The following is a 20,369-nucleotide window of genomic DNA, read 5'->3' as shown; positions in this document are numbered from 1 at the left end:
CCTCAGCAGCTATTGCCCACTCAGTTCCTCTCTCAGCCAGGGATGTACATTAACCAGCGGCCTTTGTGTCAACACAGCTTTGCTGCTACGGCAGCAGAATGGGAGCCATACCTGAACCGCTGGAGAGTCTCACAGAACTCAAGAGCCATGAGAAGGCAACTCCTGAGCTAGCTGGATGCACTACTCCAATGCTGAAAGCCTTTCCTAACTCCCATGAAAGGACACATATGTTTTCTTTTCACAGGTTCACAGATAAGATGTTTTGTAGGCTCTGAAAAGAGGCACCGCTTGTTGAAAACCAGGCTTGCTCTCTCTCAGGACTTCACAAGACCACACTGGTGTGACTAACTTTGTGGTATTCTAAATCTGATTCAAGACACCACTCTGGAAAGTTGGTTTTGACCAAATGTTTGAGACAAGCTGGAATGGGGCATCCAAATCAGGGATTAGTTTCACAGCAAGATAAACGACAGCCCAGTTTTCCATGTCTCAGAGACTGCCCCTTCCAAACCACAATACATTGTGAACCATCCACGTGTCTCCAGGGGCAGATGGCTTGCTTCTTCAGCAACAGGCTGGGAAGAGTCACTGCACACAGGACAGAGGGGCTTCTGCACAGGAGATCTGTGCCAAAAGCCAAAGGAAATCCTCCGTGCAGGGCTGGGATGGAAGGGACTGGGCATGACAACAAAACACTCCACGGAGAACAGTGCCTTGGACACTAATATGTGGCTCAGTACTCAGTTCTCCTCACAAACAAGAAAGAATCCCTTAACAGATCCAAACGCCAAGGCCTATCCCAGGGTCAGGCCGTGGAGAACCACTGGCTGAACTATTCCGTCCTCAGGTTAAGCTTTCGGGTCGGGGTTTTTTTTTCTGTTTTGTTTTCAAATTTTAATGGCTGAACAGCTCTCCCCCCCCCCCCCTTTTTACAACTTGTTGCTCTTCCAGTTCAAACAAAGACAGCAGAGCTCCTCCTCTGCTGGCTGCGCCGTCGGGTAGTGCAGGCGGACGCCTTTGTTTACTAACTCTCCCACACGCTCGGCTGGCGGGCGGCTCGCCTGGGCCGGCGGCCCTGGCTGCGGTCCTCGGCGTGGTGGCACTGGGAGCCCCCGCAGCACCCGCGGCTGGCAGCTCGCCACGGGCCAGCAAAGAGCCCGACCCAGGGCAGCTTTAGCCAGGCCGGCTTGGGTGGGCATTCCTGGATGCTGTTTCCAAGGCATAGACATCAGATAGGTACGCTCCCCACCCCCCCACCCCGAGATGAAAGGGGTCAAGTTACAACCAGTTCCACCACTTCACTCCAGGGCTCCTCCACCGAGATGGTTAACCTTCCCTTTCCTGTGAGAATCTGGCTAGAGAGAGTGGGGTCTTCAGCTATCACTGGCAAAAAGGTGGCACCGGGGAAAACCCCATTCAACCACACATCTTAAAAATCTCATGGTAGCTTGTTATTCATGCAGTTTGCTAAATGACATTCATAGCGCCATCTACATTTCTACAGGCTAATCTTTCTGTTACAGCTTTAATCCTCCTGCTACTTGGAGATAAAGAGTCCCAGAATTCCCTCATCTTCCTCATGACACAGAGAGGACTAAACCTTTGCACAGCCACATTCTCTGACCAGGACAGAGACCCTCACTTACCTTTGAGAAGAACTGCAACAGATCCCACAGTTAACGGAGCACCAACTCACTTGGAGTGAGATAAGCTTTCTGTCCCTCTCTGAAGTCAGCAAGAGTGTCAGCTTCTTCATATGCAAGCAGATACACACTTTCCTCGTTGGGCTTGCACAGAAAGGGTGAAGCGCTGCCTACTGCCAAACCTCTGCCACCTCAAAAAACTCTGCATGGGCTGGGATTTCCATTTCACCCCTACTCAACAGGGGAAGGAGGGCAAGGAAGAAAGAATCAGGGGGTTTTTAGGGGTGCTGGTTTTATTTTGTTTCTTTGAAGAGCTGGGTTTCTTTTTTTTTTTTTCTCTTTTTTTAAAGAAAACAAAATCAAGATCTTGGAGTGTGGTTTTCAGACCTGATGGCATCTAACAGCTGTCTTTTGTTGTGAGGAAGTTAGTCACAAGTCTGAGACACTAGCTAGGACTGTCTGACAGAGGAGCTGCTCAGAAGTCTAGCATAAGCTAAATATACTACCCAACATGTCAGACAACTACCCCTAGACAACAAGGAGTGCCAGAACAGACTCCAGGCTTCTTGTCATCTCCAAGATGAGGAGCTGATAAAAGCCACAGATGGCCACTCGTGCCACAGAAGAGAAGACACTGGTGGTGAGGAGAGCGGAGAAGAGTAAAAGCTGTAATAAAAAGCAAGGGGGAGATCCCTGGAGAAAGCCCCAGCGACCCTGTTGCTGGAAGAGCTGGAATAGGAGCAGATAACACAGAACAGCTACCTTCCCAGGCAGTAAATGCAATCCCACACATTCTTTTCCCTCCACCTGCCAATCTTTAGGAAGAGCCAGCAACCTAGCATTAGCAAAATCCACCAGGATACTCCTGCCATTTTATCGCTGCTGGCAGTCTGCTGCCTTAGACAACAGCCTGCTCAGCTGATGCCTGGAGCCAGTCTTCTAGAGCACCACTGTTGGATAGCTAAACCCCCACGTTCCCCTCCAGAGACACCCTACCCTCTGTATGTGGAGCCGGTGGAACTGGTCGGCAATGCACTGCAACTTCCGTGCAATCTGCACCTCGGCACGTGCTTCCCGCTGACCTTCCTGAGGCTCCTCTCGGAGGTGCGGATCCAACGCAAAGCCATCTGGAGGAATGTGTAAACGGTAACCAGCATTCCCTACAAAACAGACATCAGAAGAGTCATTCTTCCAGCACAAAGAGTAGCTCTTCTACTCGGTACACTTTATGGAGGAAAGAGCTGCACATAATCCTAAATTTTTGACTTATGTTACAGCTGAGTTCCTCAAGCCCAAACAATGACTGTGTACCATAAGCATGCTCGGCTTTTAAGTAGATTTACATCGATTAAGCAGAGCATTGTGTTGCTTCCCATGATCAAATGACTGGCAGGATCTTACACTGGGTTCCTTTTGCTTGTTTATAATTCAGCCAAGTGCCGATTTATTTATTTTTTTAATGACAATTTTGCAGTTTTACAAGATCTCTGCCTCGAGTTGTCTCCTATTAAAGGTTGCTGTATCTTTCCCGTCAGACTTTTCTCAGTTCTCTGGCATTTAGTGGGACTGATTTGAATTAAAGCTGAATCGGATACACAAAGCTGAGTGGTGTTCCATCAGTTACTAGTAATACACTGGATGGACATGCTACTTATTCAACAACTTCAACTCCAGTAAAGAGCCTAAAAGCTGTCCCACTAAGAGTCAATTTTTGCATTTCCTTCTCTCCACTCAAAACTTCCAGGAGTCTTCCTGTGTGGACGAGACAGCGCTAGAAGTTAAAAAATGTAGGCAAATTGTAGGATATGAGGTATGGTGACCACGTAAACATGTAGCAGTAAAATAAAATGTGACAGAATAAAGCCAAAAAGAAAAAGAGTGGGAATATCAAGGACAGCAGAAGCAATGAGCAAGTGCCTGGTTCCTGCAGTGGACAAGCAAGGATAAGAAAATACAAGCTGTCTTTCCTGAGGGAGTAGGACCAAAGCAAAATAACTTCAGTCCTTTAATAAAACACCCTAATGAAAGAAACCTTGCTTGATTGGGGAAGTGCTAAAGGGACAGTTTCCTTGCTGCAAAGCTAGTGACACTGGAGTGCTCTTACCATAGAAGAGTCTCCGGGGCTCTTCAGTGACTCCACAAGGCAACATAACATCCTGACTGGAAGAGGACGGGCTGAGTGTTTGAGTTGCCTTGTCCTGCTGCTCAGGATGCCTGATACCCGGACCACAGCAGTGTGTGAGGGGGAATAGTTGAAACCTCCCCAGAAGGCAGCTGTAGGACTGGTTCTGTGTGAAAATGCCTGTTGCAGTCATCTCACCAGGCTGACCTGCAAGTCCAAAGTCATCAGAGTGAAACACGTCATCGTCCAGCCCATCCAGGCTAGAATAGTCCTCTTCCAGGTATCTGGGGCGATCCATTGTTCCTGCAATAAAAGGACATTTGAGGAAACAGCTAAGACACAACAAAAACGTTGTCCAGGAGAGAATGCCTTCTGCTCCAACAATAAAATACAGCTCTTTTTTTCCATGTCTGCCTGCCTGTCTCCCTCCCTCCCAATGCAGCCCATCTGCATGGGCAGGAGAGACGAGTGACTCAGTGGTGAAGGACTTTGTGGAAAGTCCTCAAGTGCAGGGCCAGAGGGAGACAAAGTTCACACGTGTCTAAGAGTTCTAAGAGTCCACCCACAGCTCCAATTCCACAACTGGTCACAAGGAGGGAGCCAATCCCCAACCTCAGCACACAGAAACTGAAGAGACATTGTTTTAAAAAGTAACCCCAACCCTTCAAATTGCCCCATGGCCAGTCTGCTTCTTTCGGGCCTGCTGAATTTGAACTTTATGGTATCCTCCATTCACTTTTTCCCCATTTAATACTTATTGATAAAGAAAACCTCTTGTAATCACAAGGCTTTTAAGAAACCCCAGTGGTTACAAAACTCAAGAGCTGGCAAAGCCATTTCTCTGAAGCTCTCCATAACTTCTCTCTATAAGGGCCAACTTTCCTTTCAACTTCTCATTTCTTCCCTCAGCTCAACTTAAGACATGTCCCAAACTTGGCAACGCAGTCACTTCATTACCCCTCTAACCTTAAAGCCTACATGCACCGTCAGTGCATTAGTTCACCCTACTACTAAAGAATAAACGTTGCTGGTGTCAGTATTTAAAGTAGCACTTCTGTAGCTGCCGTAGTCAAAAGTCCTGAGCTCTGTTGCAGCACAAAGCTGTACAAAGATGGTGGAGGAAAAAAAACAACCAATAAACCCTAAATCACTATTTCAGAGCTCTTTGCAAACATATAGCAATTAGAAGCAAATTTACCAAAAAAAGTCGTAAGTCCCTTTACTGTTACCTGTGCATCTAACCCAATTGGAAGACAGTCTCCTAAGAGATCCATCTCCAGGATTTCCACCCAGTTCCAAACAAGGCAGTGAAATTCAACTCTTCATGTCTCTTCCTTTGCTCTGGTTTGCGAAGCATTTAACAGAACGGAAGACTAGCAAGAGGAATTTCAGGCCTGAAGGAGACATTAATAATAATTTTATAAGGATGTGCTCAGTGCTCCCCTTGGTGCTCCCATTTCCCCCCAGGTGAGCAGCACTCACAACGCCAACATGCTAGAGAGGACAAAGGGACGGAGCAGTGCAAGAACTGTTTGTGCAGGGCTCTAACTCAGGGTCACTACAGTTATTGTTGCATCTCAGCGGTTCGCTCAGCCCAGCTGCAACTCCCAAAGAAGAGTCTGAAGAGCAGAACAGGTACCAGCCCCACAGCTGGTCCAGCTCCGCTGGATGACAGCAGTGCCATCTTGGCACAGCACTCGTCACATTCTCATCCATGGCTTAAAGTAGCACACCAAAAGGAGTTACAGGTCCTGAGACGCTGGCATAGATGATCTCCTGCCAGCCCTGCTGCTGGATCACCATCACCTGACAGAAAGGCAAGGCGATAACATAGTTTGTCTTTGCAGCGAGATTTGCCAGATCTCATCCGTCAGAGCCCCACCGGGACACGGGCATTCAGCGCAAGAAAGTGCAACAAAGGCACAAAGCCAGCCGGCAGCCCAAACCCTGAACAAAAGAGGGTTCAGAAAGCAAGAAGTTTTTACTCGACCTCCCGCAATACCGTCCGACTTTTTTGCAGAGCCCTTAGGAAACGCTGAAGAGAGAATGCCGAGGCAGCGTAACGGATAACTCATCCTACAACTCAAGTAAGTTCCTTCCACAGCTGGGAGCCAGAGGCACCGAGAGCCGCCGCCTCTCGCCCGGGAGAGACGCTGAACAGCCCGGGCTCCGGGGGCTCTGCCGAACGGCGGGAGCACGGACGCGGAGCCTGCGCGTCTTCAGCGCCGTGTCCGACAGAAAGCCGCCGAGCCCTCCGAGCCGAGGCAGCCTCCGCCAAACTCGGCCGCGCCGCAGCCACACGCCCGCTCTGACAGGCGGAGGGGCCGGGAGCCGGAGGGAGGGCTCAGCACACACGTGCGTGCCAGCTTCCCAAAACAAAGCTGGCCGGCCTCGCTCCGGCACCGCCAACTGCTTTTAACTCTGCCCTTTCCGGGCTCCAACACCGCAGATTTACCGCCGGCCGAGAAGTTTAAACGCGGCCTCTCCGGGCAGCACCGGGGGACGAGACACCCGAGCCCAGCGGGGCAGCCGGGGGGGGGGGGGGCAGCGCTGGCTACCGGTAATTAGTCATCGCTTGCATCAGCAAATCGCTGCCTTCTCGGTGCCCACCGAGCTCATTCCCGGCGCGTCCGCCCGCCCTCCCACCCCTTTTCCCAGCCCCCCAGGACGCCGCGGGACCTCGGGCAGGAGCCGCTCCAGGCAGGAGCCGCTCCGCGCCGGGGCTACCCCAAGGCGGCCCCCCCACCCCTTCCCTGTCACGATCGCACCCGGCCTCGGCGCCGCGCTGACCGGAGACCTAGCTCAGAGAGGCCAGCCCCCAGTGACGAAAGGGCTTCCCGGGAACTCACCAAGAAGCGGGACGAACGTCCCGCAGAACCGGGACGTCCCGGGAGCCGCCGCTGCCGCCGCGCCTCCCCACCGCTAAACTGCCGCCGCCGGGCGGACCGCGAACAGCTGACGGCGGCCCCGCCCCCGCCGCGCCGCGCCCCGCCCCCGCCCGCCGGCCAATGGACGGAGAGGGGTGGGGCGCGCCGCGAGGGGCAGCCGCCGCCACCGCGACGGGGGGTGCGCCCGGCCCGGCCCGTGGAGCGGCGCGGCCGAGGGCGAGGGCAGAGCCCGTCTTGGCCCCGCCTCCTCGGGGGCGGGGCCGGCGCTGCTGTGTGTCACCTCACCAGCTCCCCGCTCGCGGCCGCCGGGTGGGTGAGTGTTGTGGGGCGCGCGGGGGCTCGTCCCGTCGCTCTCCTCAGCCGTGCCGGCTGTGGGAAGAAGGTGGAGGAGAGGGCCCAGCCCGCGGCCCAGAGACTGGGCTGCGTAAGAAAGAGAGCAGCTTTCGCTTAGAAACTGCTTTTTCCGTCCCTTTGTGGGAAAATAAATTGCTCCATCCTGTCTCAGGTGGAAGCAAGGGGGAAATGAGTGTCTTTGTCAGCCTTCGGTGGGACTCGCGGCTGGGACCAGGGCCCCATGGAGCCGCGCTCAGCCTGGCCCTACTGCCACAGCAATCATCCCAAGCCAAGAGCAGAGCTACAGACATGGCTGGGCTGGGTTTAAACCTGATGGGAGTTTGGCTCCAGCTAGTTGTTTTCCAACAAAACTCATTCCTTGGCTTTAAATAACTTTGAGGTGTGAGGGTTGAGGAGTGTCTTGCAGCATGTTGTGCTCGTTGTTGTATATGAGTAATACGCAGGACTAAAGAACTAAACTAATAGGGATAAATTCTCAGTAGTCCTTTCTGTGAAGCCCCGTCACTGAGAAGATTAAGAAAAAAACAAGCTTCACACTCCAATGAACAGTTTGGTGCCGTTTACCCTTATTCTACCATTGACTGATCAGCTCCCCCTGAAATCAATAGCAAAATCTCATCAAGTTGAGGTGCAGGACCCAGCTCCTCAGCACAGAGCAGCACCCCGCCAGGCTGTTTTTTAAAACCTACGTAACAAGATCACTTGGAAGGAAGATTTTAAAATCCAGCTGGCAGCCGAGCAATGTTAATTGCTGTCAGATCTGCCACACAGTTATTGAGGTTTGTAACTTAAACTCAGGGGAGGGGTTAGATTGGGAACTGATGACTAGCAAGGTGATGTGAATTATTGCGGGTTCCTTGTATCACATTCTCCTGGCCAGGCTCTGTGAGCCCCTCCAGTTAAATGCTTCAGAGTCACTGTGATTTTGGGTGAGGTATTTACAGTTGCCATTAACAGATCAACAGGCTAATAATGTGCATCCTCTCCAAAAGGCCATTTCTTTATGGTTCTTGTCCAAGGGTTCATTTCTAATCTTTTATTTGCCAGAAGGGTTGAGCCTTCGCTTTGCTACGAGCTCAGCACACATCTGACTTGTACCTCACCACTAAGTGAGAAAGAAAAAGGACTAATTTATTTCATTTTCAGTAAGGGCCAGGATCCTAAATTAATTAAGCCTCGTTGTCCGCTTTTGATAGTCAAGGGAGTTGTGAGTAGGAGGAGGGGGAGTACTATTAAAAAAAAAAAAAAAGGCAACATAAGCCATTCTATATCTTCAAGATGTTCAAATTTTATCACGCTGATGGTCAGGCCCTGGCAAAATGCCAGCTGCTGGAAGGCTACTTCTAATTTGAATGTGCATCGCTATAAATAAAAAATGAATGCACTACGATTCCAACCACTTATGTCTTCCAGACTGAGTAATAACTGCCTGCTGGTTAGGCTCATTAACAGTAAAAACAGTACCTGATCGGCTTTGTTTTCATCTCGTTGAGCTGTAGTTGGGGCCACACTTTATATCCCCAGAGGCTGTGTTTTGGGAACTCCTACTGTGTAGAAAATGTATGGAAACTGAAATCTATGTATATAATCAGGCTGGATGGTAAGGGAGCTCAGGAAGGATATTTGTGCCTTTCAGTGATTAAAAAAAAAGATATGGCAGCATTTCTAAGACAGGGGACTCAGAGGGATTCCTTGAGGAAATTAGACATTGTTAAGAAATGGCTCCGAGTAAATAGACCGAAACCAAGACAGAGACAGCGAGTCTGAAATGGAAAATTGTGAACTGGGGGCAAGTTATACCACCAACCTCACCACACTCTGCTGAGAGAGTTTCTACAATAGCATGGAGACAAGCCTCTTACCTGGGACTGGGAGCCCCAGGGACGGATACTCTGCCAGAGAGTTGCTGCTCATTAGTGTACATGGTGGCATTTTGATTCAAGAGATTAATCTTAAATCACATGCAGTAGTGTCCTGGTGACCTCTGTGGAGGGAAATACCGTGCCATCCTATAACCCTTCTGTCAGCCTGCTCAACTGCTCAAAAGACTAGTGAACAAAATTGCTTATTTTCTTTAGTTAGCCCCCCTAAATATCCCCTATGTGTCTTCAGAAATATTTCTTCTTACTGTACTGTCAAAATGCTATTGTCAGCATTGTGCTGTAATTGCAGAGTACATTGTGATCTTAGGCACGGGTCTTGAGAGCTGCTCTGCCTGGGTGGGCTCTGAAACCCACACAGGGCCAACTTGACTTTGGTGGGGGTAGTCTTGTCTCATGAGCTCAGTTTTCATTTCTATTTTTCTATTTTTCGAGCTCTCATGGTTGGAATAGGGATATTAAGGGTAGCCTCATGGATCATAAAGCAAAGGACAAGCAAGAAAAATGCTCAGGGTTGATTCTGTTTATTTTGTTATCTTAAGGACATTTGGCCAATTTGATGGTTTTTCAGGGGGCTCAGTTTGAGTGCCATGGAGTGGAAAGTACTGTCTTCTGCCCTGACACATATCAACAGACCTACTAACTGTGTTGTGCCTCGTTTTGCTGTTGTGTGAGGCAGAAAAAGCCCAGTTTGAATTTCAGGTTTTGACCGTCCTCATGCATTCCTCACACGAGCTGTCCTTGCGGAGAAAGAAGGCTGGCCTCCGTCCCTACCAAAGGGCTCACCGGGTTCAGCACCCAGTGCTGGTAGGAGAAAGAAAGTGTTGCACGTTTTAAAAGGTGTATTTGGGAGCAGAATCACTTTCTGACTATAAAGAATAGTGAGAAGATATTGCTGTTGGGGTTTTTCTTCTAAAGGGAGCAAATTTTAAGAAGGCTCGCTGAGGTTGCTCCTTTTCACTTTTCTGAAACCAAAACTGAAACGCTCTTTTCTCCCCAGATAATGGCACTGCCTTGGGAAAATACTCCATCCTCTCTCAGGGTGCTGCGCTTGACAACTACTGCAAAGTCTGAAGACAGGAGTTCGCATTTTCCAGTCAGCTTTTCTACTGTCAGCCCTGCAAATTCACTCGTGGCCTTAGAGGCAATGGGCTGAAGGTAACGCTGACAGCCAGGCTCGAAGTATGCACATTTCTGTATATCACTGAACGTGTTCTTGTATGCTGGGATCATACTGGATTTTTCCTCCCTTCCTTTTCCTTCCTTCCTTCCTTCCTTCCTTCCTTCCTTCCTTCCTTCCTTCCTTCCCTCCTTCCTTCCTTCCTTCTTCCTTCCTTCCTCTCTTCCTCTCTTCCTCTCTTCCTTTCTCTCTTTCTCTCTTTCTTTTTCTTTCCCCTTCTCTCACAAAGACTTCCTCTACAATCTCACTTTCTCTAAGGAATTGTACAGTTCTACAGAGATTTGCACAGAATAGAACTTCTACAGCCTGCTAATGATTTAGGGGAAAGTTGCCATGAAAATTTCTCTTCCCTTCTATTAAAAAAAAAAAAAGAGAGAGAGCAAAAAAATAATTTGTTCTCATGTGTTTTATTGGTAATGTTAAATTAACTTGTTTTTCTTATCTCTGGGTTTCTTCCATTTCCTGTCTTTTCCTCCTGATTCTGTACTCCTACCTTGTCTCTTCTGTTTTCTCCCATCTCATTCTTATGAGTTCGCTTCTCCTTCCTTTGTCATCTGTATCTCTCTTGTATTCTGGACCAACTCCTGTAGCATGCACTCCCTCAGATGTTTGACTCTGCTACTGGGATTTCCTAAGGGGACTATGCTACATATTAAAGTCAAATCTGTATGTAATGTTTACAGAGTTGCAGCCTCATTCTCTAAAGGCCTGATCACTCCTTGCCAAAGGCAAACAGACTTCAGAGAGGTGAGATCTGACTCTAAAATACCAAGAACATTTTTGAGTGTGACTGGTAACAGACACTGAAGATCCTCGGGACTCACCAGATATACTTAGTGCTGGGCAGAAATAGGCCTTTCCCCTATATCACTCCATGAAAAGTCAATGGTACTGTTAAATACCACAGCTGGCTCACGTGTAACCTCAGGGCTTGACAACTTGCTCTTCAGTGCCTGCATGGGCTTCTGCCTATATAAGACTATTTGATTCTGGAACTCTGTTATCAATCAATCAATCAATCACAGAATGCCTGAGGCTGGAAGGGACCTCTGGAGGTCATCTGGTCCAACCCTCCTGCTCAAGCAGGGCCACCAATAGCTGTTTGCCCAGGACCGTGTCCAGATGGCTTTTGAATATCTCCAAGGATGGAGACTCCACAACCTCCCTGGGCAACCTGTACCAGTGTGAATCAGCTTGGGTGGAAAATTCTTTTGAAATAACAAGTTCAAAATCTCAGTGATACCTTTTTATGACATTTTTGAAAATTTCCCAGTCTACTTTTCCATTGTGTTTTGAACTAATGACAATAATCAACCCTATCCTGGGGCACGTACACAGATTCTAAATTCCCTATTCTTTTATTATTCTCAGTGCTACTCACAGAATATAAAATAGAGAAGTCCTTGCAGAAACAGGCGTTAACGCAGTACATTGCATGTGCTCCCAGTAGAATACAGATGCATTAGCCTTCCCATCTTACAGAAGAGTAACATTGCATTAGCATGTCATGCGTTTTGGCAAAGAACTGCCCAAGACTGCACATTGGGCTATATGGACCTTTGGCTGGAACCAGCAGAGAGTATTGTGTTTATTTTGGCAAATGCTGTGTCACTTCTTGAGGTTTGACCTCAAAACCATTCATATTTGGATGGAAAATGGTGGAAAAATAGAGATCAACTATCTTGAATGTGAAGATAAAGCAGAGAAACTTGACCCCTAGCACTGAGTGTTTATATTTTCTGTTGCAATATGGGACTGTTGAGGGTGTTCAGCACAGTGGAGCATTAAGTCCCAGGTGCAATAAAATTTAAACTGAAGCTAGAAAGTAAAAGTAGGTGTAGAACCAGAATTGCCTAATTCTACCAATAGTTCAAAAGGAACAGCTAGTGCTAGAAACTGCTGAGTGCTTCACATTTTTATAATTTTATTTAAAAATATATAAAATAAAGAAAAATATTAGAAATATAGAATAGAAAAATATAAAAAGAACTTAATTTTGTTGCTCCAATTGTAGATTTTTCGATCAGTTTCATAAAGGGCTACAGGATGTTGAATATTCAATCAGGTCAGAATACCTTTGAGCAGAGTCTCTGGCTGAGGACACCGTTGTTGTAAATTCAGGCCCTCCATTTTCATATGTAAATCTATGTCCTCTATTTCACCACCCACAGAATATTCTTGAAGTACTCTTTAATGTTTGTCTTTATTATCTTCAGCTAATGATATTAGTAAACTCTTCTTGTATTACAAGTTTTTTTACAAAACATAGAAGTTAAAGATTGCTATGAAGGCAAAAAAATCCACTTTTTGTAGAAAAAAATTTCTTTTGCTTCCTTGACTTTTTGTTTTCACTATATTAATTGTAAATGTGGTATTTTTTATGTATACTCATGAGGACTAACATAAAACTGAGGACTTTATTCTTCTCCCAGTGAATCCAGTGGCAAATCATCTCCAAAGTCCAGTAAAACCAGACTGGATAGACTCTACAGTTTGGGTAGGAAAAACCAAACAACTTGCTGAAAAATCTCAAAACCTGGCAAAAAAGTCCGAAAATAATTTGACAGAACAGAATGCCTTACAATTTTCCTGAAGGAATGTTTGCAACTAATGATTCACCAGTTCATCCCAGTACATCTAATGCTGGTGAAAACCCATTTCCCACAGCAGCCTGGGGAGTTGCCCCAGGCAGTTTTGGGAAGAGGGCTTGCTTTGCATTGAAATTGTGAATGTGCAGTTCAGCACTCCAGGTAGGCAGCAGCTAAGAGGAAATGCAGCATTTTCTGTGTGATATGTAACAAGCACCATAGCTTACCTCTTCTCCTCTGTGTAGCTAGATGCTGCTGTCCTGGTGCCAAGATCGCAGGAAAGCTTTATCTGGAAAGGGTCCCTCGGTTTGGCTCCTTTTTAACTCTCTCCTTTTTAACAGCTGGTGTTTCCAAGAATTGAGTTGAAAGGCTGAGACAGATTTTCATTTTTAATAACTGAGCTTCAGGTTCCCTAGGGAAAAAATGTCCTCCACTGGAGACAAGAAGGTCCTGTGTCACCCAAATTCTTTACTTATTAAAGAGATAGATGAGATCCTCTTACAAAACTACAGTAAAGTCTCTCCTTAAATCTGGAGAGATGTTCGCTGTTTCTTTCTTACAATCTTTGTTTCATTTTTACGGTCACCTCACGAAAATCCAGCAGGTCACCCACTGCCAGGACTGCCAGGGCAGGAATTGCTGCAGAGGGTAGGGAAATCGGGAGGTGACACCCACATCCTGGCTCTGCCACAGGCACAATACTACAATGGGATCCACTCACCTGGTTTGTGCTTCAGGTTCTACAGGTGTACTGTATGGACAATACTGCGGTGGGAAACATACTGAGATCCTTCAAAAGGTGCCAGCAGGTGGCAAATAGTATTTTTGTCCATTCTGTCAAAGGGAGGTTGTCTTCCTTCAAACTCCTGTCCTCCCTCCCTGCCTGGTGCTGAGGGTGTGCAGAGGCAGAGCAGATTGACACGTGGAAAACTCATAACAGAACATGAAACTCTCTGGACCAATTTTCATTATTTGCTTCCAATTTTTTAAATTATCTATTTTTGTGAAAAGAGAAGAAAAATTGGGGGGTTGCTCACTGAAAATGGAGTAGTCTGGAACAAAAAACCAGCAAAGCACAAGAGTTTTCTCCTCTTTAAAGGGAGACATAAACATAATGGCTTCAAAAAATTCCATGGAAAAAGCAGTTTGCAATTGAAGAAATAGCACACTTCATTTCAAAGAGCTGCTTTATTGGAAAGTGTCAAACCCCAAATGGCCATCTTTCCAATGTCCGTGTGTACCTTGGGTACAGAAGTCCCACCTGACCATTGCCACAGATTGTAAAATCTTGCCCCAGTTGGAGGAAAACTTAGGGGGAGAACAAAGCGGGGAAACCAAAACGGGAAGGTTGAAAGCCAGGGGAGTACCCATGAACTTGGGGCAATGAAAGCTTTTGCGAGGGTTTCACATCAACACCAGGCTAACTGCTGGTTTCAGAGGAATGGCAGGAGGAGAGGGCGGAGAAGTGGGGAGAAGCTGGGAGGAGCAGAGCCAGGCAGCCGGCTGAGAGCTGCGGGTCAGTGGCTGTAATGCGTGGGGCATGGAGGAGTTGTAACGGCGATGGCCAGGCAGCACCCTCCCTCTCTGCGTTTATGACTCAGAGTTGGTTTGTTCCCCTTGGGGAAACACCCTGCCTTCCCCGCTGGTGCTGTACAGCCTCACTCATGCCTGACCTGACTCATTGCTCCCCTTCCCAGGGGACTAACCAGAGGACTATTTCTGGTTAAATCAACTTTCGTATTCTTTTTCCCCTTTCCTTCTCTTTGGTTACAGTTTTCTACTACTTTTTCTTTCTCAGATCTCTGCTTCTCTTTCCTAATATTGTCTCCTCTCTTGTCTTTTCTTCCTCTCGTCTCCTTTGTTGCTCCACTGGTCCCCTTGCTTTCTACCACCTGGTCTCATTTTTCAGTTGTCTTTCTCTTATTCTCTCCAGCCAAGGAGGGGGACCGGCAACTCTGGCCCCCAGCACTGCTGCAGAGTGTTACTAGCTGTAGTTACTAGCTGTAGTTGGTGCTTTCTGTTGTCAAAGCACTTTACGAATAGTAGTGTTATGGTAACTGAGAGAGGCAGACAAGCCGGTGTCCGACCTACTTTATTGACAGGGAAGCTGAGACAGCTACCTCATCTGCCTCCCTAATGATTTTTGATACCCAGTCTGAGATGCTCGCTGGCCTCCCAAAATCATGAGGCAGGTTTGACAATTATGTTATTTCTATGTGCGTTTTCCTTCAACGCCTATTAGTTCAGCATCTCATACTAGCTGGTATGTCTGCCCAAGGACATCCAGCAGCTCGGCAGCAGCGCTGACATGAGGTCATTGGACTCCTTTACTAAAAGTTGACTGTGAAGCGAGGTTCAAAAGCAGATGGCACTGGAATTGGCTGTCTTTTGGTCACAAGCAGTGGCACCTTTGCAGAGCTGGCTCGGTAGCCTGTGGATCCAAAGTGCTGAGTCACACTATTGTGTTTTGGGCTTTTTGTAAAGCACTAGACTATTTTCGAAGGGAAATCACAATGAAGGGATATGGCAGCTCCTGCGTGGGGCCCCCGGGGACTGCTGGGTCCCTGCAGAGCAGTGCTCGCCTTTGTGTGGCGCGGGGCTCGAGGAAGCCCACACAGCCCCGCGCCAGAAGAATGAGCAGCTTGCTTCAATATTTCCTTTCAATTCACTGCAGCCACTTAGGGAAGGGGTGGATTACAATACAGGAGAAAGGTTACATCTCGTGCCTTTTTGTGTATCGCTATGCTGCGATAGCAATTTTTGAAAGGGTATTTGCCTCCACATGCACACACAGGCTTTCTGCTATAGCTGTGTGTTAGGTGATTCTTTGAGAGTTCCTGATCTCCACCCCCAAACTTCTCCTGGAATCAGCTGATTTCTGTATGCAGGCTCCAATCCTTATTAATTTATTATGTTTTATGGCATATAGCACTTGGGAAGTTTTTCTGAAGAATTACAAGTAAATTTAGTGGTTAAGTGAAAGTAAAATTAGATTTGGCATGAGCAGAAGGCAGAACAAAGGAATGAAAGATGGCTCGAAATGAATCTGTAGGGGATGTTAGGCAAGTCACCTTGCCTGGCTCAGGACTCAGAGTTTCTATTGCTAAAATAAAGATGTAATTTTACTCATCACCTTTATAACTCTTTGAGATCTGAAGAGAAAGCACATTAAAGGAGTGACAAATGTTATTACTGTATTATAGGAAGGTAACTTTTCTCAATTTGAAAATGAGCTTTAGATTATATGCTTCTTTACTTCAGTTTTATGCCCATGTAACTCTACTAGCTTAAGTGAATTTAATATTAAGCTATGCTTAGTGAAGAACAGAGGTAATGGACTTAGGTTTTATCAATAAATTCCATGACATAATAATGTCTATGGTCTCGGTTTATCCATTTCACAAAATACTGTCTTTCTTCAACTTATAAAGTTGTTATGCAAATAGAAGCATTGCCTAAATTCCAGCAGGATATGAGAGTTTCTAAGCTTAAACAGTCTAACAGCAGCTGTTGCAGCCCACCTCTATCTTTTAGAAATTTTCTGTTGAAGTCTAGGTTTTTTTCCAAGGATGTCTCAGATTTAGAAGCGTCCTACAAAAGATCCTGCAGGTATTTAATGTCTTAAAATGCCAAAATAACCATAGTCCATCCACGCTGATGCACTTGTATAGTGATTTTCTACTAGTACAAAAGCTACAAAAGATAGATTTGGAGCCCTTGTATTTGACTATTCATGAAAAGAAGATAGCTGGAAGATAACTAGAAGTTAGACAACTACTAGAAGTTAGATAACTACTAGATAAGACAGATAACTGTTTTTCTGAGTACTTACACAAGAAGTCTGACTAGGTGACTACAGGAATAGAAATAATATGATCTTTGACATCAAGCACACCTACTTACATGTTAAACAGAATACTCCTCAGCATTGGAAAAGAGGGGATTTGAGGAAAAAAATGCCATTGGAAAATTTCAACTAAAAATAACTTCAACTAAAAATTGAAAACTTGGAATTGGAAAATTTCAACTGAAAACCACTTGTAGCTATTGTCAGATGACATAGTATACAAAGGGGAAAGCCTAATTTTCCTTGCATTAATGTGTTATGACCGCCTCCCTACTGTTTAGCACTCAGAGGATTGAAGGAGGGCTGTCCCCAGCCCTGCACGGTGAGAAGGGGTTTTGATGTCTGACGAGCAAGCGCCCTCCAGCATGAACCAGGGGGCTTGAAAGACCCCTGAGGGAAGCTAAAGAAATAGACATCCCAGTCCCTGGGTTGAAGGTGGATTGGCACGTGCCTGGTAGAAGTCTTCTAACTATGAGGAATATGCTTACACGAGGGATAAACAGGATTTGTAAAAACAAACATAACTACAGGCAGGCAGATTAAGCCAAATTCATTCCTAGTAAACCTTCCCTGGCTTACGCTGCAGGGGTGAATTTGGCTCAGCGTGTGACCTTATCTAAGGCTGGAGCCATGACATCTAATATGTACGGATATTAACACTGTACGTACTCGGAGCCTTTCATTTATAAATGGATTGACAGATAAATTCACTCTGGCATAGAGAAGTCAGTATTCCCCGAATTCATGCGCATATGTACGTGCTGCATGGCACAACCTATACTCTCCGTTTGTGCCTATATATAGAAAGTAAATCTACGCGGCAGGGCAGTGGGGGCAGGGGAGGCTTTGGCCCTGATCCATTACACCTGGCCTTTCTCGCGCACCATGAAAATTTCATGTTGTTTTCCTCCAGTGTCTCCTGCGGTCTTTGTTCCTCTCAGGCCAGTGCTGACCAGCAGCCTCCCAGCCGGGCAGGCAGCAAGCCCCGGCTGCTGGCAGGCTCCCTTTTGCTGCTCTTGCAACTTCTAATGAGCCGTCAATCAACGGCCTTGTTTCTTCGAAGCTTATCTCGTGACTGCTGAGAGGGGCCAGGACTAGGGATAATGTGCAAGCAGGAAGAAAAGACACCGAGAGCATATTTAAAGTGCTTTTTTAGTTTTACAACCAAGATTTTTCTCCAAATTATTGCAACGTTCAAGCTCTTACCGTGAAAAAAATCACTCAGGATTACGGCATATAAACAAACGGGTACTCTTGTATGAAGGAAGAGCAGTAATCTCTACACCTTATCAAAGTCACCAGATAAACAGCACAAATTACCTTGCGTCAGACTGGCTGGCAGGTCACCTTTTTTGGCAGAAAGAAAGGAAGCTCATTGCTAGAGATGAGTCAAAAGTGGAACCATGTTGCTAACCCACAAAAGCTTTGAAGGGTTGATTACAAAAACAGTCTAGTTCTCCTTTAGGTACATCTTTATTGTGTTCGTAACTCAGCTTTGTTACAGATGTATGGAGATTGGCACAAGAGGCTGAAGGGAGCCACGGTGAGCTCTAAGGCACCTGAACCCAGAGTTGCTGTATGAGCCATGGGCTCCCTGGCTTGGTTCAGACCGAGCCGCTTGAACTGAGGTTTGCAAGGCAGAGCCTCGCTGGCAGAGCCTGGCCTCTCTTTTCTGCAAAGATGCCAGACAGACTGTTCGAAGGCATCACTAAAATATCTTGCCTGAACTAAGGCAGCACTGCAGATGTGTGGGGCTATTTCACTTGAAGTGCAAAGACCTGAAAGGATCTTCCCACTAATTCATTCAATTTAATAGATTCTGAAGCCAAACTCCTCATTGCATCCTACTTGGCAATACCTGTTTAACCTTTTTCATGTGTGTCCCTGAGATGACTGAGAACTAAACTGAAGGCCCATCAATTAATATTAACCAAACAGTTTTGTTTTATACCTAGATGAAGATGATCATACAGCTTTAATTTCAGAATAAAATGAGAAAAAACACTCATATTTCAGAACAACTGAAGAAGAAAGACAAGTGAGATTTTTTTACAAGTTGTAGTAGCAGAAGCAAGTTGTAGGGTTTTTTGAGGGGGGCAGGAAAATATTTTACTTAATATCTTAGTTTCCTGAAACAGTTTTAACATAATAAAAATTTTCCATTTCTGAATCCAGGCTAACCCTAAGTCTCTACTACTTTGACCTTGTAGAACAAATCTTAGAAACCCTACTGCCCCATCCCATCTCCCTTGTAACATACCTATCTCCCCAGCACCTCCGTGCAGTGAGGAAATGCCTCACCTTTTACAACGGCAAGAAACTGGGGCCCAGGGAAGCCAAGTGACTTGCCCAAGGCCACAGGGGAAGTCCGCGGCAGACGAGGGACCGCGCAGCAGCTGGCACTGCTCGCCCTTCACCACCCTTTACACCTTTGCAAAGTCAGCTACCATTCCAGTCCAGCAACATTTTCTACCCACTTCAGATTTTTTTTTGTGCACTCATTTAAATGCCTATTATAAATAGCTGAACAACATTGTCAATTCAAACAATTCATTGTGAGCCTCAAGATATCTGGTGGTTTCTGGCATGCCCAGCTCATGAACCAAAATATTATTTCTAACCATGGTGATGGAAGAGCAAAGCTTGAAAGCAAGAGTCTCAGTACTGAAATGCAAGAAGTCAGGTGGAATGAAACCTACACACTTCTAAAAACATGTTTTTAAAGCAAAGTCTTGCCTTTTTGTGGCTTGATTGATGATTGCCAGGTATTTGGTGTTGCTAATATTGATATTCCCTCATACAACCACAATAAAAACATACTGTTAGCAAAGCTGGTGCTGCGATTCTACTGGAACACCAGGAAATGGCCAGAGAGGAGGTGTGAGGAGGCAGTGAGGTTATGTGATCAGATAGGTGTGCAGTACATGAATACAAAGTGTTACAAATGAGTCTGTACTATTTATGTATAACCTAAACAACGTTGACTGGACATGCAGACTTTGATGGGCTGGAAATTTAGGAAAAGTTGCTCCAAGAGTTTCATTTTTCTTATATGTGCCTTTGTTCAATGTGCAACCTACTTACAGGTGTCCTGGAAGGGATGTGAATACTGGCTTTGCACAGCCTGGCTGACTACAAGGCATGATGGCTTTCACACACTCTGCATTACTGCCAGGCTCTTGCTACACCATGGTTAACATACAGACTTTGCAGGAGCTGTGAAGCGGATGTGCAGGGCCAGGATTCTAGTACGCCACTTTGTGTCTTGACATTTCCTTGGTGTGGGAGCTAACCGCCAGCCATGACACACAAGGCATGTGGCTGTCTCCTCTTCCAGCCTTGCTTTTGAATCAAAGTGGTTACAGCTGCTGTGTTTTGTGCCTTGCTCTAATAGTAGGTTGGTTAGAACAACAAGCACATGCCTGATGAGTCGGTTACTTGTGTCCAAAGGGATGACTGCTCTTAGGAAATAACCTGAGGGCAGTGAATCCCTGTTGTATACAGGTGCCTAACTCAAGGCCACAGGTAAATACCTAAGTCCTACGGAAGGGTGAGGCTCCACACATGGCCCAGCCTTCCTGATTTCCTTCAGTATTCCCCTGCTCAGCACCCTGGCTGCTGTACAACTCATTCCCAATACCAGCTGCTCCGGGGCGTTGGTCACCTATTTGAGGCTCGCGAACTCAAAAGCAAGTGCCTGTAAAGCAGCTGTGGAGATGTTTGGCAAAACCAAGCCTTACTGTGTCTTGGCATCGGTATATAAAAATGCACCTTTTTTCACCTAATGTATAGTGCCTGCTCTTAGGTAGTACACCTTACTTCACAGAAAAAAGCCAGCCAATGCTATTAGCACTGGTATAGGTGATG

At 46.4% G+C, this 20,369-nt stretch overlaps 1 protein-coding gene across 4 annotated transcripts in view; it reads right to left on the bottom strand.

Annotated features, from left to right (window-relative positions):
- BMF (Bcl2 modifying factor) overlaps positions 1–6,737 on the bottom strand; it is a 39,446-nt gene extending 32,709 nt beyond the window's left edge. For 2 of the 4 annotated variants that reach the window (XM_054827494.1, XM_054827495.1), the window contains exons 1-3: positions 6,615–6,737; positions 3,973–4,068; positions 2,640–2,803 (exon numbers count right to left, since the gene is read on the bottom strand). In XM_054827494.1, coding sequence (XP_054683469.1) covers positions 2,640–2,803; positions 3,973–4,063 — 255 coding nt within the window. In that variant the 5' untranslated portion in view covers positions 4,064–4,068; positions 6,615–6,737. Of the gene's footprint in view, positions 1–2,639; positions 2,804–3,747; positions 4,069–6,614 lie in introns of all 4 variants that reach the window. The other 2 variants (XM_054827492.1, XM_054827493.1) reach the window with 1 other exon arrangement.
- Positions 6,738–20,369: the final 13,632 nt, after the last annotated feature.

The sequence above is a fragment of the Grus americana genome, chromosome 5 (genome assembly GCF_028858705.1).
Source record: "Grus americana isolate bGruAme1 chromosome 5, bGruAme1.mat, whole genome shotgun sequence".
In the NCBI taxonomy this organism is placed as follows: Eukaryota; Metazoa; Chordata; class Aves; order Gruiformes; family Gruidae; genus Grus; species Grus americana.
Note: the sequence above shows the minus strand (reverse complement) of the source record. Positions and strands in the feature narration are given on the sequence as shown.